Genomic DNA, 19,683 nt, shown 5'->3' with positions numbered 1-19,683 from the left:
ATTTGTGCATAGTTAGTAATGTGACCTCCAACCAGCTGGTGGCGTCCGAGATCAGTCACGTGACATGTGACACCAGGCAGTTGGTAGTAAGACGTACAACAGGACAGTCGCACGTAGAGTAGCTCCCGAGAATTCAAATTTGTCTGTATAGTAATCTGTTTGTTAACCAGGACTGGTTTAGCACAGCTGGCTTGTAATGCAGTACAGGGCCAGCAGCGCGGGTTCAATTCCCGTACCAACCTCCCCGAACAGGTGCCGGAATGTGGCGACTAGGGGCTTTTCACAGTAACTTCATTGAAGCCTACTTGTGACAATAAGCAATTATTATATTATTATCTTTCAACATGAACATCAATAAATCATCGTTCTAGTTAAACAACTAGATATTCTGTGTACATCATTACAATGGTGGGATCACAGAACACAACAGCGAGGAGTCTATTAGAGAGATGTATCTCAGTAGTGTCAAAACCCACACCCTCGTCACCACAATGCTTTGTTTATTAGCAGTGAATAAGGAACCTGCATTCATATAGTGCCTATGAAGATCTCAGCAGACCCAAAAGTTTGCCTCACGGTAGCATGGTGGTTAGCATCAATGCTTCACAGCTCCAGGGTCCCAGGTTCGATTCCCAGCTGGGTCACTGTCTGTGTGGAGTCTGCACGTCCTCCCCGTGTGTGCGTGGGTTTCCTCCGGGTGCTCCGGTTTCCTCCCACAGTCCAAAGATGTGCGGGTTAGGTGGATTGGCTATGCTAAATTGCCCGTAGTGTAAGGTTAATGGGGGGATTGTTGGGATACGGGTGACGTGGGTTTAAGTAGGGTGATCATTGCTCGGCACAACATCGAGGGCCGAAGGGCCTGTTCTGTGCTGTACTGTTCTATGTTTGAGCATTTAAAAAAAAAAGGGGCCTCACGGTAGCATGGTGGTTAGCATCAATGCTTCACAGCTCCAGGGTCCCAGGTTCGATTCCCGGCTGGGTCACTGTCTGTGTGGAGTCTGCACGTCCTCCCCGTGTGTGCGTGGGTTTCCTCCGGGTGCTCCGGTTTCCTCCCACAGCCCAAAGATGTGCGGGTTAGGTGGATTGGCCATGCTAAATTGCCCGTAGTGTAAGGTTAATGGGGGGGGATTGTTGGGTTACGGGTATACAGGTTACGTGGGTTTAAGTGGGGTGATCATTGTTCGGCACAACATCGAGGGCCGAAGGGCCTGTTCTGTGCTGTACTGTTCTATGTTCTATGTTCTAAAAGTGTTTGTTGTTTACATTTACTCTTTCATGGGATGTGGGCGCCACTGGCAAAGCCAGCATTTGTTGCCCATCCCTAACTGCCCTTGAACTGGATGGCTTGCCACGACATACGGGCAGCGCGGTAGCATTATGGATAGCACAATCGCTTCACAGCTCTAGGGTCCCAGGTTCGATTCCGGCTTGGGTCGCTGTCTGTGCGGAGTCTGCACATCCTCCCCGTGTGTGCGTGGGTTTCCTCCGGGTGCTCCGGTTTCCTCCCACAGTCCAAAGATGTGCAGGTTAGGTGGATTGGCCATGATAAATTGCCCTTAGAGTCCAAAATTGCCCTTAGTGTTGGGTGGGGTTACTGGGTTATGGGGATAGGGTGGAGTTGTTGACCTTGGGTAAGGTGCTCTTTCCAAGAGCCGGTGCAGACTCGATGGGCTGAATGGCCTCCTTCTGCACTGTAAATTCTATGATTCCAGAGGGCAATTAAGAGTCAAACACATTGCTCTGGGTCTGGAGTCACATGTAGACCAGAGTGGGTGAGCTTTCCTTCCCCAAAGGGCATCCGGGAACCAGATTTTGGGGGGGGGGGGGAGGAGGAGAGACAATCGACTATAGTTTTGAGGTCACCATTACCAAGACCAGCTTTTTTTCAATTTCAGATTTATTAATTGGGTTTGAATCCCACCAGTTGCCATGGTGGGATTTGAACCCCTGTCCTCAGAATAGTCGCCTGGGCCAGTAATGTTGCCACGACCCCATCTTAACAGCCAACCGAACAAGATTAAAAGTGTAGCCGCGGCTGCAATGTACGAAACCCAACAGCCAATTGTGTACGGTAAGCTCCCACAAACATGAGATATCGACCAGATAATCTGTTCTTAGTGAAGTTAGTTGAGGGCTAAATACTGGCCAGGACGATGAACTCCCCTGCACTTCTTCAAAATAATACTACGGCATCTTCTAAATCCACTTGAGAAAGGAGACAGGATCGCACTTCAGCATCTCAGCCAAAATAGAAAGAGCAGTTCTGCAAGTGTTCTGGTTCTGCACTCCAGTCTCGGGAGTGGGATTTGAACCCACAACCTTCTGACTTGGAGGCAGGGGAGGTACTCGCTGTGCCACAGCTGACACAAGGATTTACAGCTCAGCAAAGTACATTTATTTTGATGTATCTCACATAATATTGGAGCCATCCCCCTAAACGGCAACACTGATTTTCTTTTGACTGCAATAACTTCAAGCTGCTAAATCAAACCCTGCTAACTCGCCGACACAACTACCAAGCATGAAATTGGTTACAACCAGGAGAGACTCAAAGATGTCTGCCAGTCAGTTCTTTGATCTCCTGTGATATCTCCAAACTGCATCAATTAAATTTCATGTACGACAGTCCGCCAGGGTTGCAGAGTCTCAACAGAAGACGTGTTTCTGTGCTCACTGAAGCAAGTGTTGTTCGTTCTGGGGAATGGAACACTTTCCATTTCAGGCTTCCATTGCTGACATCAAACGGTGTCAGGGCAGAGAGTGCACTCACTCACACACACACACACACACACACACACACACACAGTAAGATGCAAAGTGAAGCTCTCTTTACTCATCCCAATAATGTGCCTCAGGTTCAACCTCAGCATTTTCTTTTTCGTTGCCCATAGCCTCTTAACATTAGGGTGTCTAAGCAAGAACTGGACCGAGATGCAGCACGCACACAACAAAGAGACCCAGGGAGCGGGATTGCCCAGCCCCACCCCCTCCGACACAGTCACTGGAGTGTATTTTAAGAGTAATCAACATTGCAAAGCAGGCAAATGTGAAAGTTAATTTGCGTACAAACACCAGAAGTAAATAATCAGCTAATCAGTTACTGGAATGTTAGCTGAGGGAGCAGGTGACCAAAAGAATATCTTGTTGTTCTCGGAATAATGCTGTGGGATCTTCTCTGTCCATCAGAGAAGGTAGATGAGGACCTCGGTTTAGCATGTCACAGAAAGATCGTCACTGTGTCATCGTAGATTTCATGCTTGAATCCATAACTTTCTGCCAAATGTGACATGTTAAATATAGAACTGACTTTTAAACTGTTCGCTCTTCAGATTTTTAAGTGTCGGCTGCTCTCAAGTTATAAAAAATCTGTCCCTTTGATAAGCAATCTTTTTCTAGCAATTATGAAGCGGAGTTCCCACCATTCAAACATCTTCCCAAAGCTATTCGAAATAGAGCGCCCATCGCAATACTGGACTCTCACAGTGACTTGTACAGCTGCCCAGTTCCCTCACCCCCCCATCCCCATCATCTCCAGACCATTTTCATTATCCACACACTTCTCTCGAGCTCTTTCAAATAATAAATTGAGTTTGGATCCAATCAATACTTCTTTGAACAACTACAAACAAATATCTATTGGAATTTACAGCTCTGGTCAATAGAGAAATTGAGTGGGAGGAGATATGTCAAACCGGTGCAGCCTGTCTGCCTGAGTAATAGAGTGAAAAACAATTTAAAAACTTTTGTATAGAACTCCATCGAACCATTAGCCGCCTTACTTGTCAGAGACCCAGCCATTCTTTCTCGGAGTGTCCAGTTCGATGAGGACAATCGTTTTCTATTGGGTGCGGGTTTCAAGGGATTTGGATCGAAAACAGGAAAACGGGATCAAGGTGCGATAATTAGCCGGGGTCAAATTGAATTACGGAGCAGGCTCCAGCGTATGAATGTTCCCCTCGGCCTCCGATACGGGCTCCACTACAAAGACCCATCAGTTCACGGAGGTTGCTATAATCTTGATTTACCATAGAGCGGGCCAGTACACACACAACCCATACAGTGAAGACTTGTTGAGAACGCCAATCAGCCTGACCATCGACAACAATTTGCACTTATACAATTCCACCGACATAATAAATTGTCCCAAAGGTTGTCCACAGGAGTAAACTCAAACCAAATATTGTGAGAAGTGACGGGAAGCCCGGCCAAAGCGATGGTTCATGGTGAGGAAAAAAAGCAGAAAGATATCGAATGGGCCGTCACTGGGTGGGGAAATAACAACTCGTCTTTCGGGACTCGTGGGAGGAAACCGGAGCACTCGGAGGAAACCCACGCAGACACTGGGAGAATGTAAAGGCTCCGTACAGACAGTGCCCCAAGCAGGTGTCGAACCAGGGACCCTGGCGCTGTGAAGCAACAGAGCTAACCACTGTGCTACCGTGCCGCCAAATAGGAGCAGGAGTGAATCGTACGGCCTACTGCATCTGCTCCACCATTCGATATGATCATGTCTGAACCTGGGCTTCATCTCCACTTTCTCGCTCACTCCCCATATCCTTCGGACTCCTTGAGACCAAAAATCTATCTCAGCATTAAATGTATTCAACAATGGAGCACCCAAAACCCTCTGGGGTAGAGAAGTCCAAAGATTCACAAGCCTCTGAGTAAAGTCATTCCTGCCTTTCTCTGTCCTAAACAATCAGCCCGTTTTCCCTCTCCCAGTGTTTTAGGATTCCCCGAACTGTGGAAACAATCTCTCAGTGTCTATCCTGTTCTTTGGAATTTTGCATGCTTCAATGAAATCACCTCTTATTCACCTAAACTCCAGAGGATATTGACCCAATCTATTCAGCCTCTCGACATAGTGCAACCGTCTCACCTGTCTCACCTCAGGAACCAGTTTAGCGAACATCTGCAGGAAGTGCAAGCATTTCCTTCCTTAAATCCGGATCCCCTGGGCAGCACGGTGGCCTAGTGGTTAGCACAACCGCCTCACGGCGCTGAGGTCCCAGGTTCGATCCCGGCTCTGGGTCACTGTCCATGTGGAGTTTGCACATTCTCCCCGTGTCTGCGTGGGTTTCGCCCCCACAGCCCAAAAATGTGCAGAGTAGGTGAATTGGCCACGCTAAATTGCCCCTTAATAGAAAAAATAATTGGGTAATCTAAATTTTTTTTTAAATCGAGACCAAAACTGTAGCGGCTGGTTTAGCACACTGGGCTAAACAGCTGGTTTTGAAAGCAGACCAAGGCAGGCCAGCAGCATGGTTCAATTCCCGTGCCAGCCTCCCCGAACAGGCGCCGGAATGTGGCGACTAGGGGCTTTTCACAGTAACTTCATTTGAAGCCTACTTGTGACAATAAGCGAATTTCATTTTCATTTCACACAGTACTCTGGATGTGGTCTCACCAAAATCCTGTGCAATTGTAGCAGGACTTCTTTATTCCTGTACCCCAATCCCTTTACATTTAAGGCCAACATGTTATTTGTCTTCCTAATTGCTTGCTGCCCTCGTATGCTAACTTTCTGCGTTCCACTGACAGAGGGCGGCACGGTGGCACAGTGGTTAGCACTGCTGCCTCACAGTGCCAGGGACCCGGGTTCAATTCTGGCCTTGGGTAACTATGTGTGGAGTTTGCACTTTCTTCCCGTGTCTGCGTGGGTTTCCTCCGGGTGCTCCAATTTCCTCCCACAGTCTAAAGATGTGCAGGTGAGGTGGACTGGCCATGCTGAATTGCCCCTTAGTGTTCAGAGGTTACCAGGATTACAGGTTTATGGGGGAGCCGGCCTGGGTAAGGTGCTCTTTCAGAGGGTTGGTGCAGACTCAATGGGCCGAATGGCCTCCTTCTGCACTGTAGGGATCTATGATTCCATGTAGAGGAGCAGAGGGACCTTGGGCTACACATCTACAGATCCCTGAAGGGACATAGGGCAATGAGGAAAGCATACAGGATATTTTCCTTTAATCTTCAAGGCATGGAATATAAACTGTATGAAACACGAGTTGGGCCACAGCTAGGGTACTGTATCCAGTTCTGATCACTGCATTACAAGAATCGCACTAAAGATGGTACAGAAGAGATTTGTTAAAATATTCATTTATGAGATGTAGGCATTGCTGGCGAGGCCAACATTTGCTGCCCATCACTAACTGCCCTCGAGAAGGTAGTGGTGAGTTGTCTACTTGAACCACTGTAGTCCCCGTGGTGTAGGTACACCCACAGTGCTGTTAGGGAGGGAGTTTGAGGATATTAACCAGTTGAAGGAACGGCCAATATATTTCCCAGTCAGGATGGTGAGTGACTTGGAGGGGAATTTCCGAGTGGTGGGGTTCCCAGGTATATGCTGCTCTAGTCCTTCTAGATGGTAGTGGTCGTGGGTTTGTCAGGTGCTGTCTGGGGAGTCTTGGGTGGGTTTATGAGGATGTTGTCAGGAAGGAGAATCTTAACTATGAGGAAAGATTGGATAGGCTGGGGCACCTTCCTTTGGAGCAGAGAAGGTTGAGGAATGATTTAGCTGACGTGTATAACATTATGGGGGGTCCAAATAGAATGGATCGGAAGAAGCTGATTCCCTCAGTGGAGAGGTCAATATGCCGACGACATGGATTTAAAGCAATTGGCAGAAGGATCAGAGGGCGATATGGTCTGGGACTCACCACTGAAAGAGGAGGGGGCACCTGAAGTGTTGAAACCGACAGGGCTACAGGACGAGAGCTCGAATGTTAGGTGGGGTCACTGGGTTACGGGGATATGGTGGAGGTGTGGGTTTGAGTACTGTGCTCTTTCCAAGGGCGGGTGCAGACCGGATGGGCCGAATGGCCTCCTTCTGCATTGTACATTGTATAATTCTATAATGAGGGATGAGGCTAGGTGGCTCTTTTTCAGCTGAAACTGGCATGATGGGCTGAATGGGATCCTCCTGCGCTATAAAATCATGTCCCTAAGGAGAATTCAACGGTGGTGAAGGAGGCGAGTTGGAGACGCTTAGGGAACGGATTCCAGACCTGAAGGGATTAAGCAGCTGAGAAAACAGCCAGCAACATTCGGGCGAAGGGGACTGTATGTCCAGACAAGGCCAGGATTGGAGGAGCACCAGGGTCAGAGGGCGGTAGGGCTGGAGGAGGTTACAGGGATAGGGAAGGGGCCACGAACAGATGCGAACATCAGGATGAAAATGTTAAATCTGTGGCATCACCAGACTGGGAATAGATTGCAAGTCATCACTACTCGGTCCGTTCCCCTTTGATGAGTCACAACAGTGGAACTAATTACACGTACTGAGTGCTTCAGTCAAGACATATTGTTGAGATTCAATTCCTTTGCATAGTGTATTTATTTTTACAAATGCAACGTGACCGCAACAGTAAATATTAATTAACACACTTCTCTCAGACCAGTAATCCTGAGCTTTATGCTTTTAAACTAATCATTGGTCCAGTTCTCCAGTAAAACAAAAGCATCACTTCATTTCACAATTCCTATAGTCTCCCCAAAACCTTTAATGCCAAACAGTGAGAGGACTATCCTCTTCTGCAACTCATTAGTTCAAGCAGGGTATAGATCTGACCAGAGACAATCTGAATTATACATGCACTCCGTATTAAAAGATCCCACGGCACTGTTCTGAGAAGAGAATTAAATCTCCCAACACCCTAGCCATCATTTATTCCTCAACCAACTTTACGAGAAACAGATTATGAGGCTATTTATCTCGATGGTGCTTGCAGGGTCTTGCTGTGCTCAAACTGGTCACCACCTCTGCCTGTACAACAACGCTAACTACACTTCAAAAAGTGTACTCACCTGCTGAAGGAGCTGCGCTCCGACGGCTAGTGATTCCAAACAAACCTGTTGGGTCTTTAACCTGGTGCTGTAAGACTTCTTACTGTGCCCACTTCAAACAGCCATGAAGTACCTGGAGACACTCGAGTGCTCGAGGGAGGATAAAATAGGCGTGTTCCTCTTGGAGGCAAGTTACTCCAACCCAACTGAGGTTGCAACATTGAATCTCACAACTTTATCACACAGCAACTAAACACGCATGGTGCATTGGGGGGGGGGGGGGGGGGGGGGGGGGGGTGATTAGCACCGTTCGTCACAGATCCAGGGTCCCAGGTTCGATTCCCAGCTTGGGTCACTGTCTGTGCGCAGTCTGCGTGGGTCCAAAGATGTGCAGGTCAGGTGGATTGGCCATGCTAAAATTCCCTTTGGTATCCAAAACAAACGTTAGGCGGGGTTGCTGGGTTGCGGGGATAGGGTGGAGGTGTGGGTTTGGGTGGGGTGCTCTTTCCAAGGGTGGATGCAGACTCGATTGGCTGAATGGCCTCCTTCTGCACTGTAAATTCTATGATTCTAAGCAAAACTGTGCAAGTTCAGTCAAAGGACACAAATTCCCCGACTGGAAGGGAACATTCCTGCCTGGTGATTGTCACAATCGCCAGGCAGGAATGTTCCCTTCCAGTCGGGGAACACTTCAGCAGTCAAGGGCATTCAGCCTCTGATCTCCGGGTAAGCATTCTCCAAGGCGGTCTTCAGGACGTGCGACGACGCAGAATCGCCGAGCAGAAACTTATAGCTAAGTTCCGCACGCATGAGTGCGGCCTCAACCGGGACCTGGGATTCATGTCGCATTACATTCATCCCCCACCATCTGGCCTGGACTTGCAAAATCCCACCAACTGTCCTGGCTTGAGACAATTCCCACCTCTTTAACCTGTGATTATCCCTCTCCCTGGATCTGTAATGATTTGATTACCTGCAAATGCTCGCATTCCAAGCATTGTCCAGCATCTCTGACTTTGTCTATACAGCATAAATGTTTCTGGAACATACCTCGCCATTCAACTGAGGAAGGAGCTGCGCTCCGAAAGCTCGTGTTTGAAACAAACCTGTTGGACTTTAACTTGGTGTTGTAAGACTTCTTACTGTAAAATGAGGGGTGGGGGAGGGGAGGAGGTGGGTGCAGGCGACACAGTTGAAAACGAGCCCTACTTGCGTTGTGTGGCTTGGGTGTTATATTCGCCGGGTGAAAATTCGGCAACTCCCTTCCTGACAGCACTGCGGGAGTACCCGTACGCATGGGACTGCTGCGGTTCAAGGAGGCAGCAGCCCACCGCCTTCTCAAAGGCCAATTAGGGATGGGTAATAAACGCCGGCCAAGCCAGCGACGCCCCGTGAACGAAAAATCGGGCAGTGGTGAGCAGCGGCACAACTGCACTCTCAAGGAGCCAGCACGCGTACGGCGGGTCGAATGGCCTCCTTCTGGGCTGCAGGCTCCTACGACTCATGCCGCGGGAGAGTGGGGGAAACCCGTGTGGAAAAGACGAAATCGCAAGCCTACCGTTCCACACGGAACTCCAGGCTGCATTTTCAACCACGATGAAATAAGGCCCGGGGTGATTTCACACACAAGTGAATGCTTATAAATCCTTTTTGCCGTCAGTGGTATCTAACGGCGCAGGCTTTTACTCATAATAACTTCTAAAAGCAGCCTCCAGCAATGCTAATGACAAATGTGAATGTAATTTGCTGCAGCTAAAATTCGAATGTGATATGAAACCAAAGTTGCGATCCTAATCTATCATTAAGGGGGAAAAAAGGTATTACTTCACAGTTGACAATTTAATAGTAATTATCTTTTTTTATTTCTTCTTCAGCTCCTGCTGCCCATGGCAATGTTGGAAATTGGCAGTTAATTGCAATATAATTAGCTATTTAGACGGATGCTAAATCCTGACATGGTAAACGCCATTCTTTTTAACCTGCTGACAACTTCAATTGAAACCTGCATGCTGTGGAAAAATAATTGGAAGAATCTGAACTTGTTGTTGTCCTTTCGCAAACGCTCCAGTCCTAATTGTGCCCTTAACACAACAGAGCCTACATCGTCCACCTGAATCTTGGTGGGACAAGGCCTTGCATGAGGTTAGTCAATGGGCGCGCCTAATGCGTGTTTATTTTATGTCCTCCCATTTGGAACCCACCTCACCCCCCCCCCCCCCCCCCCCATCCCCGATTTCCTTTTCCCCACCATTAGTGGCCGTGCCTTCAGCTGTCTGGGCCCCAAGCTCTGCAATTCCCTCCCTAATCATCTTTGTCGCCGTCTCTCTCTCGCTCTCTCTCCTCCCTTATGTCTACCTGGAAGGATGCAGAGTTACAGGATTGGTGGTAATATATTAGCGTGGCTTGAAGACCGGTTAAAGGAAAGAAGACTGAGAATGGACATAAGTGGGTGGCATGGTGACGAGCAGAGCCATACCCCGGGTTCGATTTCGGCCTCGGGCGACCATTTGCGTGGGTTTGCACTTTCTCCCTGCGTCTGCGCGGGTTCAAATGAAAATGAAATGAAAATCGCTTATTGTCACGAGTAGGCTTCAATGAAGTTACTGTGAAAAGCCCCTAGTCGCCACATTCCAGCGCCTGTTCGGGGAGGCAGGTACGGGAATTGAACCGTGCTGCTGGCCTGCCTTGGCCTGCTTTAAAGCCAGCAATTTATCCCAGTGTGCTAAACCAGCCCCTGGGTTTCCTCCGGGTGCTCCGGTTTCCTCCCACAGTCCAAAGATGTGCAGGGTAGGTCGATTGGCCATGCTAAATTGCCCCTTAGGGTGGGGTTGCAGGAATAGGCCCAGAGATTGGGCCTAGATAGGGTTGGCGCAGACTAGATGGGCCAAATGGCCTCCTGCTGCACTGTAGGGATTCTATGTATCTATGAATAAGTGGGTCTTTTTCAGGTTCTAACTATCTGGGTGGCACAAGGGTCAGGGCGAGGGACCTCAGCTATTTAATAGACATATCAATGAAGGGATGGAGTGTAATGTATCCAAGTAATGTATCCAAGTAATGTATCCAAGTTTGCTGACAATGCGAAGCTAGGTAGTAAAGTGAGCTATGAAAAAGGCACAAGCAATCTGCAAAGGGGTAGAGGCAGGTTAAGTGAGGGAGCAAGGTGGCAGATGGATTAAGTGTGAGGTTACACGTTCACTTGTGTAAAGAGCAGGAAAAAAAACCTTTTTGTTTAAAACGGTCAGACTTTTAAATGTTGGTGAAAAGAGGAGTTTGGGTGTCCTTTCAGAAGCAATGCAGCGAGTTAACAAGCAGACGCAGCGAGCAAGTAAAAGGCAACGGGTACGATGGCCTTAACTGCTGGAGTGTTGGAGTGCAAGAGTGAGGAAGTCTTGCCGCAAATGTACAGGGTCTTTGTGAGACGGCTCCTGGAAGAGTGCGCACAGTTTTGGTCTCTGTACCCAAGGAAAGTTCTACCGTCTCAGGGGTTTGGAAAGAATGTTCAAGGGTTCGATCCCGGCTCTGGGTCACTGCCCGTGTGGAGTTTGCACATGAAAATGAAATGAAAATCGCTTATTGTCACAAGTACAAGTAGGCTTCAATTAAGTTACTGTGAAAAGCCCCTAGTCGCCACATTCCGGCGCCTGTTCGGGGAGGCTGGTACGGGAATTGAACCGTGCTGCTGGCCTGCATTGGTCTGCTTTAAAAGCCAGCTATTTAGCCCTGTGCTAAACCAGCCACCAAGTATTCTCCCTGTGTTCGACCACACATTCTCCCCACATTCTCCCCGTGTTTGCAAAGATGTGCAGGCTAGGTGGATTGGCCACACTAAATTGCCCCTTAATTGGGAAAAATTAATTGGGTACTTTAAATTTATTTTAAAAAATGGATGTTCACTAGATTTATTCCTGGGAAGCTAAGGGCTGTTCCATGAGGAAGAATTGAGTAGAAAGGGCCTATAATTCACCGCAGTTTATAAGAATGGGAGCTGATCTCACTGAAAGGTGTAGGAATTTGAGCGGGTTTGACAGGGTTGACAGCGAGGTTGCGTCTCCTCTGGCTGGAGAGCCTGGAACATGGCGGCTCGGGTTCAGGGTAAAGACCTTTCGGACGGAAACGAAAAGCAACTTTCCTCGCTCAAAGGAGGGTTGTGATTCTTTGGAATTCTCCAGCCCAGGGGGGTGTTCATGCTCACCATTCACTGTTATTCAAGGCTGGGATCGATAGGTCTTTGGACTGAAAGGGAATTATGGGATACGAGGGCCGGTGAAGGAACGACCAAAAGAAAGAAACCAGCCGATCCCTTCAAGTCCCTCAGGGAAGGGACCCGACCTGGCCTACTCAGGCCTTCAGTCCCATCGTCTACACTTGGAAGACGGGACCAGTGTATTGAACTTGATGATCATCCATAATCATAATGAATGGCGAAGCAGGCTCGAAGGACCACCTGCTGCTTCTATTTATGTCCCTCATGCCCTCAGAAATGGTGGAACAAACTGCTTGGGACAGTAAATGCCTGGTTCACCCACCGTGTGTGAAAATAATAAATTAAATTTCCATTCTGAGACACAAGACCATAAGGCATAGGAGCAGAATTAGGCCACTCGGCCCATCGAGTCTGCTCCGCCTTTCAATCACGGCTGATATTTTTCTCATCCCCATTCTCCTGCCTTCTCTCCGTAACCCCTGATCCCCTTGTTAATCAAGAACCTATCTATCTCTGTATTGAAGACACTCAGTGATTTGGCTTCCACAGCCTTCTGCGGTGGTCATGAAGTCTTACATTTGCACTACTCAATTCCCTGCTACGTGTTTGAGGCCGTCATATCTCGGGGACTCCAGGTTAGGATGAAGTTCAAAAGCAGCTGCTTTGGCATTTAACTGAAGTAGTCACACTCTCGCCTTGGTCAGAAGGCAGGTGGGGGGAGGGGGGTGTGTTCAAGACCCATTTCTGAGGCTTGGAGTGGAACTTTTCAGCCACGTCCGAACTCAATGGACCTTTTCCTGGTCCCTCAGATTGCCCCTCCCCCCTGCCCGCACCGATACACAGACTGGGCGAGACCGGGAAATCCCGCCATTGAGGTCAGATACTCAGTGTAGCTCCGAGCGAGTGCTGCACCGACAGAGTGAGGCGTTAAACCGCTTTCCGATCTGATTAACGCGAGCATTCCCACAGCCACCACTTGAAGAGGACGAGAGTTTCCCCTGTCTTTCTGGCCAAGCTTAATCCCGCAACAACTAACATGGCTAAAACAGCTTATGTTTCCCTGTTTTTATGAAACTTTACTGTTCCCAAACTGACAGCACAGTTCCCCGCGCCAAGCATGAAAGAACTTGCACTTATCTAGCGCCTCCGCTACCTCAGGACGTTCCAAAGCGCTTCATGATTAAAGGTACTTCTGAAGTGTATTCACTGTTGTAATACAGGAAAAGCAGCAGCCATAGAGAATGTCATAAGGCTCCATCAGTTTCCATTATTGATGAATCCACATTAATGCAATGAACTGAACTTAAGATTGAAGAAAACCTTCAGCCCCGAGGTGCCATGGAATGCAATTATATTCAACTGTCAAAACAGTCCCCAAATCTTATTAAATTCATTCACCCCTTCCAATTTATACAGTTTTCTCTAAAGGCATCATTTCAAACTGTTACCCAACCATTACTGAAGGAAAGGCTGGCTTCTCTTAATATTAAAATTATTTTTAGCAAGTGACAGAAAAGGATTAGTTGAATTAGAAACTAGGAAGTTGGGAGGGGGCAATTAATTCTTTGGGGTCACCCAGTAATCCAAGCTACAACCTGGCTGACTGAATGTGATCAATTATCGGAGGGGTAGGCAAAATATTCAGAACATTCCATGTGTTTTCTCAAAGACTGACATCCCTGGTGCTTCATGACCAGGGCATCATGAGGTGGAACACACGAGCACAGGAAGGTTTTTTTTTTCCGGCTGCATACACTAACTCCACAAAAGGCCAATTTGTTCATGGGACGAGAGTGTTGCTGGTGAAGCCAGCACCTACGGCCCATCCCGATTGCTCGGTGGTGGTGGTGGTGGCGAGCTGCCTTCCAGACTCCACTGCAGTACATGTGGTGTAGATACACCCACAGCGCTGTTAGGGAGGCAGTTCCAGGACTTTGAATCAACGACAGTGGAGAGTCGGCGATATATTTCCAAGTGAAGATGGCATGCGTCTTGGAGGGGAACCTGCAAGTGGTGACATCCCCACGTGTCTGCTGCCCCCGTCTTTATAGGTAGTAGATGTCACAGGTTTGGAAGATGCTGCCGAAGAAGTTGTGCGTCGCTGCAGTACATCTTGTAGAGGGCACACTGCTGCCACTGTGCATCAGTGGCGGACTGAATGAAGGTTTAGGGTGATAATGCTTAAGACAGGGTAATCTTTCCTTCAGTAACACCTGGAGACTACGATAGAGCAGTTAGAACATAGAACATAGAACAGTACAGCACAGAACAGGCCCTTCGGCCCTCAATGTTGTGCCGAGCCATGATCACCCTACTCAAACCCACGTATCCACCCCTATAACCGTAACCCAACAACCCCCCCCTTAACCTTACTTTTATTAGGACACTATTTATTGGCAATTTAGCATGGCCAATCCACCTAACCCGCACATCTTTGGACTGTGGGAGGAAACCGGAGCACCCGGAGGAAACCCACGCACACAGGGGGAGGACGTGCAGATTCCGCACAGACAGTGACCCAGCCGGGAATCGAACCTGGGACCCTGGAGCTGTGAAGCATTTATGCTAACCACCATGCTACCCTGCTGCCCATTGGATTGGTTTTATGCATATTATTTCAACTGTATAATGTATCTATTTTCTACTCACTGCTTTTGACTGGACAAACAATCCTGCCACACTCAGTTGACTCTTTATGCTGTGGTTTCTATCATGAGTTCAAAGACTCAGTATACTGTAAAACATTGGACAGGTCCTGCCAACCCGGTGCCAGCCAATCTATGCACAGCAAGCTCCCATGTTCAGATAAGCTGTTTTAAGTCAAGAGGGGAATTCTGAAAGTGCTGGGAACGGTTAATACAGAAAATGCTGGGAATACGCCACAGGGCAGGCAGCTTCTGCGGACAGAGAAAGTGAGTTAACATTTCAGATCTGTCACATTCCATCAGAACGAGTACTGCCAAGCCTGCTGCCCATTTCCAGCTATTGCTGCTTTTATTGACCCCCCCCCTTTAGGTGCTGAATCAGGGATAAATATTGGGCAGGACATCGGGCAGAACCCCTTTGCTCTTTGGAATAGCGTTGTGGGATCTTCTGTTCAACATCACACCTGCAAGACCGCATCTCTGACAGTGTGCAGGCCGCCAGCCCCTCAGTGCCAGCCTAGATTTTGTGCTCAAGGCTCGAGAATAGGTTTCGAAGCCCCGCCTACTGACTCAGGTGGCAGTGCTCACAACACAGCTGCAGAGAACACCACGTAAGAATGTGACTAATCTCTAGTCACCCAAGAACCGACGCATTCTCCATGGCATCGCCTCTACTACTCTCTTCTCAGATAGTACAAATTGTTGTTCCCTCTACATGTGGTGTTGGTGTGAATTGTCCGGATGAGTTCAAGCCAAAAGGTCTCGACAAAAAAAAAAATATTTTTTCAGCAATACTCACGTTTTGTACTGCCAAACAACTAGAATCTCGAATTGAGCGAAGTACAACCCCTCTTGACTGAAATATAATTCTAAATTGTCCAATGATGGTGGGCATTGCTCATGTGAGCAACATGGTGGCTGGCATAACTGGGTAATACTATGTAACAAGAAGTGCCCCGTACCCAGTGTAGAGGGAATGAATGTTCAAGACTGTGTAAATTGGTTGCTGTGTTTCGTACGTCATAACAGTTGCCATGGGAGTGTCCCTTTAAGAAATGTTTTTGTCATATGACATGGATTCAGTGATGTCATTGTGTGGGTGGAGCTGGGCTGTGGCTCTGTGAGTTGTTACCTTCGCTTTGAGTTTGGAGCTGGTTTTGATCTGCATGGGTTGAAAGAAGTGTTTCTCTATCTTCATTTTAAAAGCTGTTTCCAGACGGCTTGGTAACTTAAAAGAGATAACTGTTTCCTGGAAGGAATTCAAAGCTGCTGTTTGGAAAGGGGAACAGAGTATCCATAACAAGCCTTGTACCAGTAAGAGTGCCTTGTGCTGGGTCACACCTTTGAAAAGGGGTTTCTGGTGTTACTCGGATTTTGTTATTGAATTGGAACAGTTCAGGGGGAATTCATTAAGGATTATACATAGATTACTGTAGCTGTGTGGGGTCTTTATGTTTGTAGTTGATAAAAATTCTCACTGTGTGTGTTTATGGAAATGTTAACTAAATTCGTAGAATAAAGCTTGTTTATTGATTAAAAGCGCTGAAGAACTCGGTTGAATAAGACCTGAAGGGCTCTTGTGCTCATCGTAGGCAAAATCAATAAACAGTTGTAGGTCAGGTGAACTTCATGATATACTTTGGATTTCCAAACCCTGGCCGTAACACAGTCACTAACACTTCATAATAATCTTTATTATTGTCACAAGTAGGCTCACATGGAAAATGAAAATGAAATGAAAATCGCTTATTGTCACAAGTAGGCTTCAAATGAAGTTACTGTGAAAAGCCCCTAGTTGCCACATTCCGGCGCCTGTTCGGGGAGGCTGGTACGGGAATTGAACCGTGCTGCTGGCCTGCCTTGGTCTGCTTTCAAAGCCAGCGATTTAGCCCTGTGCTAAACCAGCCCCGTTAACAATAACACTGCAACAAAGTTACTGTGAAAATCTCCTAGTCACCAAACTCCAGCACCTGTTCGGGTAGAGAGGGAGAATTCAGACTGTCCAATTCACCCAACAAGCACATCTTTAGGAACTTGTGGGAGGAAACCGGAGCACCCGGTGGAAACACACCCAGACACGGGGAGAACGTGCGGACTCCGCACAGACTGTGACCCAAGTCGGGAATCGAACCTGGGATCCTGGAGCTGTGAAGCAACAATGCTAACCACTGAACTAACCTAGCATTTTGCGATGTCCTTTAATCATAGAAGATGCCGCACAATGCAAGTTGTTAATACGGATGGATTATGGCTTGCATACGACTGCCAGTTTTAAAGGTGGTGTGTTTAAGAATAATATTAATCGGCAAGCGGTCAAGCCGACCCACGGCTCAATAACATGTTTGGTAAGTGGGCTTCCAGTCAAACTAATTGAATGCCCCAGGCTGAGGCCCTTTAACCTGCGAACACAGCATAAGCCCCAGTCGAATGCAGCGTCTGCTGGCAGCTTTTTAAGATTCCAAAAGCAACATTGCAACTTTGACACTGGACTGCCCCTGATACACAGTTTACTGCCATCTCCAATTCCCTGTGCGCCACAGCACAGTAACAGCGAGAATGCTATTCCGCGAGGCTGTGCAATTCATTACTATCTTCACTCTTGCTTATGAAAATGTATCGTCACCTCGCCTGGTCTGCTGTTCATTTCATTTACCGGATGATCCAGCCGTGAAGAGCGAATTTTAAGCAAGTGGCATTTTCCAGCGGATTGTGTCACTGGAAGCTGCAAGAACCTCTGGGAGCCTCTGTCACACAAGATGGCTCAGATTTTCAATCTTCCATTTGCTGGGCACATAAATTATTTTCCCCGAGGTGGAACTGCCAGTCAAAGACCTGGAAAGCCCCGCAGTCAACATTTTCAAGTAGGAGCGAAAGATTTAACACGTACTTTACATCAACCTGCACCATTCCTGCAGACAGTAAAATCTATATCTGTCCTCAACACCGTTACCTTCTTGAAAGAAAGGCTTGCATTTTGAGAGCGTTACGTCACATCGTGGTGGAGTGGCCCCAAGCAACTTCACATACAATTGAATTACTGCAAAAGTGCAGTGACTGTTGTTCTCCGAGCAAATCGCTCAGTACTTCGAGAAACCCCCCCACCCCCAATTCGTTCCAAACCCCACTCGTCTCCCCCTTCTCCCTCCAGGCACTGCTCCTCTCCCATCCACCCCGCTCTCCCTCCCCCCGCCCCTCCCACTCCGTCCCTGCTATCCCCCTCTTCCTCCCAGGCACTACTTACCCCTCCCCCCCCCCCCCTCCCCCGGGCGCTTCCCCCGCATTGCTTGCTGCCACTTTTTTTATCTCCTACTTTTGTGATCTGCATTTTGTCAAACTGAACATCTGGCTGGTAATTTAATAGACCAGTATTGATTTGAGCCAATCGTCATTTTATTTACCGCGTGTCGGAGGTGTGGTTGCACTCATACGTCATCCGAAAATGCCAATCGTGCTCTGCAGAGACCGTCACGTCGGTAAAAGTGGGAGAAATTCAGAAAATGCCCCACAAAAAAAATCACTGGCTGCACCAACACCACCCGCTTTGAGCGACGTTGCCAGACGGAGGAACGTTGGTCACGGCACAGGGGCAATAGTTATAGCGCAGAGGGCGGTCGTTCGGCCCACTGTGTCTGTGCTTGCTGTCCGCAGGGGCAATTCATCACGCGCCACTCGTCAGCCTTTTCCCTCCAGCTCTTCAGATCATGATCCAGTTCTCTGACAGTGCGACGCTCCCACACTACTGCGCTCAAGTGCCGGTCTAAAGGCTCAAATCTCTGGAGTGGGACTAGCATCCACAACCTCCCCAAGCAGGGGCCAGAACGCCACCAACTTCAAACAGCGGCAACAGCAAACGGGTGTCAGCAGCGGCTCAGAGGTAACTTTCCCACCTCTGAGACAGAAGGGTATGGGCTCAAGCCCCATTCCAGGGGCAGGAGTACATCTTCTCAGCTGACACTCGGGATTTGTAGACCAGAGCAAATCCTTTCCCGTGTGATGATAAAAGGTAGACAGAAACAATCCCATTCCATGGCACTTTCCCTTTTTTGAAGAGGAGCGAGGGGGGGGGGGGAATTGCAGATATCCTGGGAACTGGACAATGAGGAAGCGGCACCGGAGAGGAGGTCAGTGTGCTCGACCATGTCAATGGCTGCAGGCAGGCCAGGAAGGGATAGTTCACCGGTCACGTCAAGTCCATTCATTGACTTTGTCTCAGGCATTACCTCACTGATGTGGGAAGAGCAGAAACCTGATTGGAAGGAGTCCAAACACAGAATTGCCAGGGAGATCAGCACAGGTTTGTGAGGCGACAGCACGCTCAATAACTTTGCAGAAGGAAGGTAGGTTGGAGATTGGCAGTGATTTGCAAGGTCAAAGGAGCATGGAGGTCCTCCCAGCGCAGTGGGACCAGGCAGACCAGACCTACTCTCGAGCTCTATTTCAAGATCCATTATGCCGAAAGAAAAGTAAATCACATATAAATGTAGCATCATCACAAACCACTTAGAAAAGCCATGCATGCGCCTGATGTGCTGAAACAGAATCCTTTCAAGGACTGGATGGGCCCCGGAGTTAAATGAGCTGCTACAGCATTTATAAAGTGAGGGTTTAACCATACCTGATGAATTATCTGCGCCACAGCGAGCTGATCCACATACTTCAGTGCTGGAGCTTCCTGGCTGTCTGGAAAGTAGCTAAAAATAAACACACACGTTTTACAAAAAAGCTGCGGCGGCAATTAACAGGTTTTAAAACAAAAACTATCTTCAATGGAGCTGCCGAGTATTAGCAGTCTGGAGTCAGTCCCCAGTCAGCAAGGCCCAAACGCAAGACAGTCGTGAACTCAGCAATGCTGCTCAAGTGAGGCAACAAGGTAGCTACAGTAAGAAGTCTTCAAACACCAGGTTAAAGTCCAACATGTGCTCACCCCAGTCCAACACCGGCATCTCCACAACAAGGTAGCTGGCATGGGATAAATAAATTGTAATGCCCTCTGTCTCCATGGAAAACGTCCCCAGTAGTCAGAGAAAGCTTGGCAGGGGAGCGGGGTAT

General features: G+C 48.2%; 1 protein-coding gene across 1 annotated transcript in view; it reads right to left on the bottom strand.

Annotated features, from left to right (window-relative positions):
* pigk (phosphatidylinositol glycan anchor biosynthesis, class K) overlaps nt 1–19,683 on the bottom strand; it is a 124,751-nt gene that overhangs the window by 31,738 nt on the left and 73,330 nt on the right. The window contains exon 10 of the mRNA XM_038793759.1: nt 19,250–19,325. Within this exon, the coding sequence (XP_038649687.1) occupies nt 19,250–19,325 (76 nt within the window). The remainder of the gene's footprint in view (nt 1–19,249; nt 19,326–19,683) is intronic.

The sequence above is a fragment of the Scyliorhinus canicula genome, chromosome 4 (genome assembly GCF_902713615.1).
Source record: "Scyliorhinus canicula chromosome 4, sScyCan1.1, whole genome shotgun sequence".
Taxonomy (NCBI): Eukaryota; Metazoa; Chordata; class Chondrichthyes; order Carcharhiniformes; family Scyliorhinidae; genus Scyliorhinus; species Scyliorhinus canicula.
The sequence above is the reverse complement of the archived record's forward strand: the minus strand, read 5'-3'. Positions and strand labels throughout refer to the sequence as shown.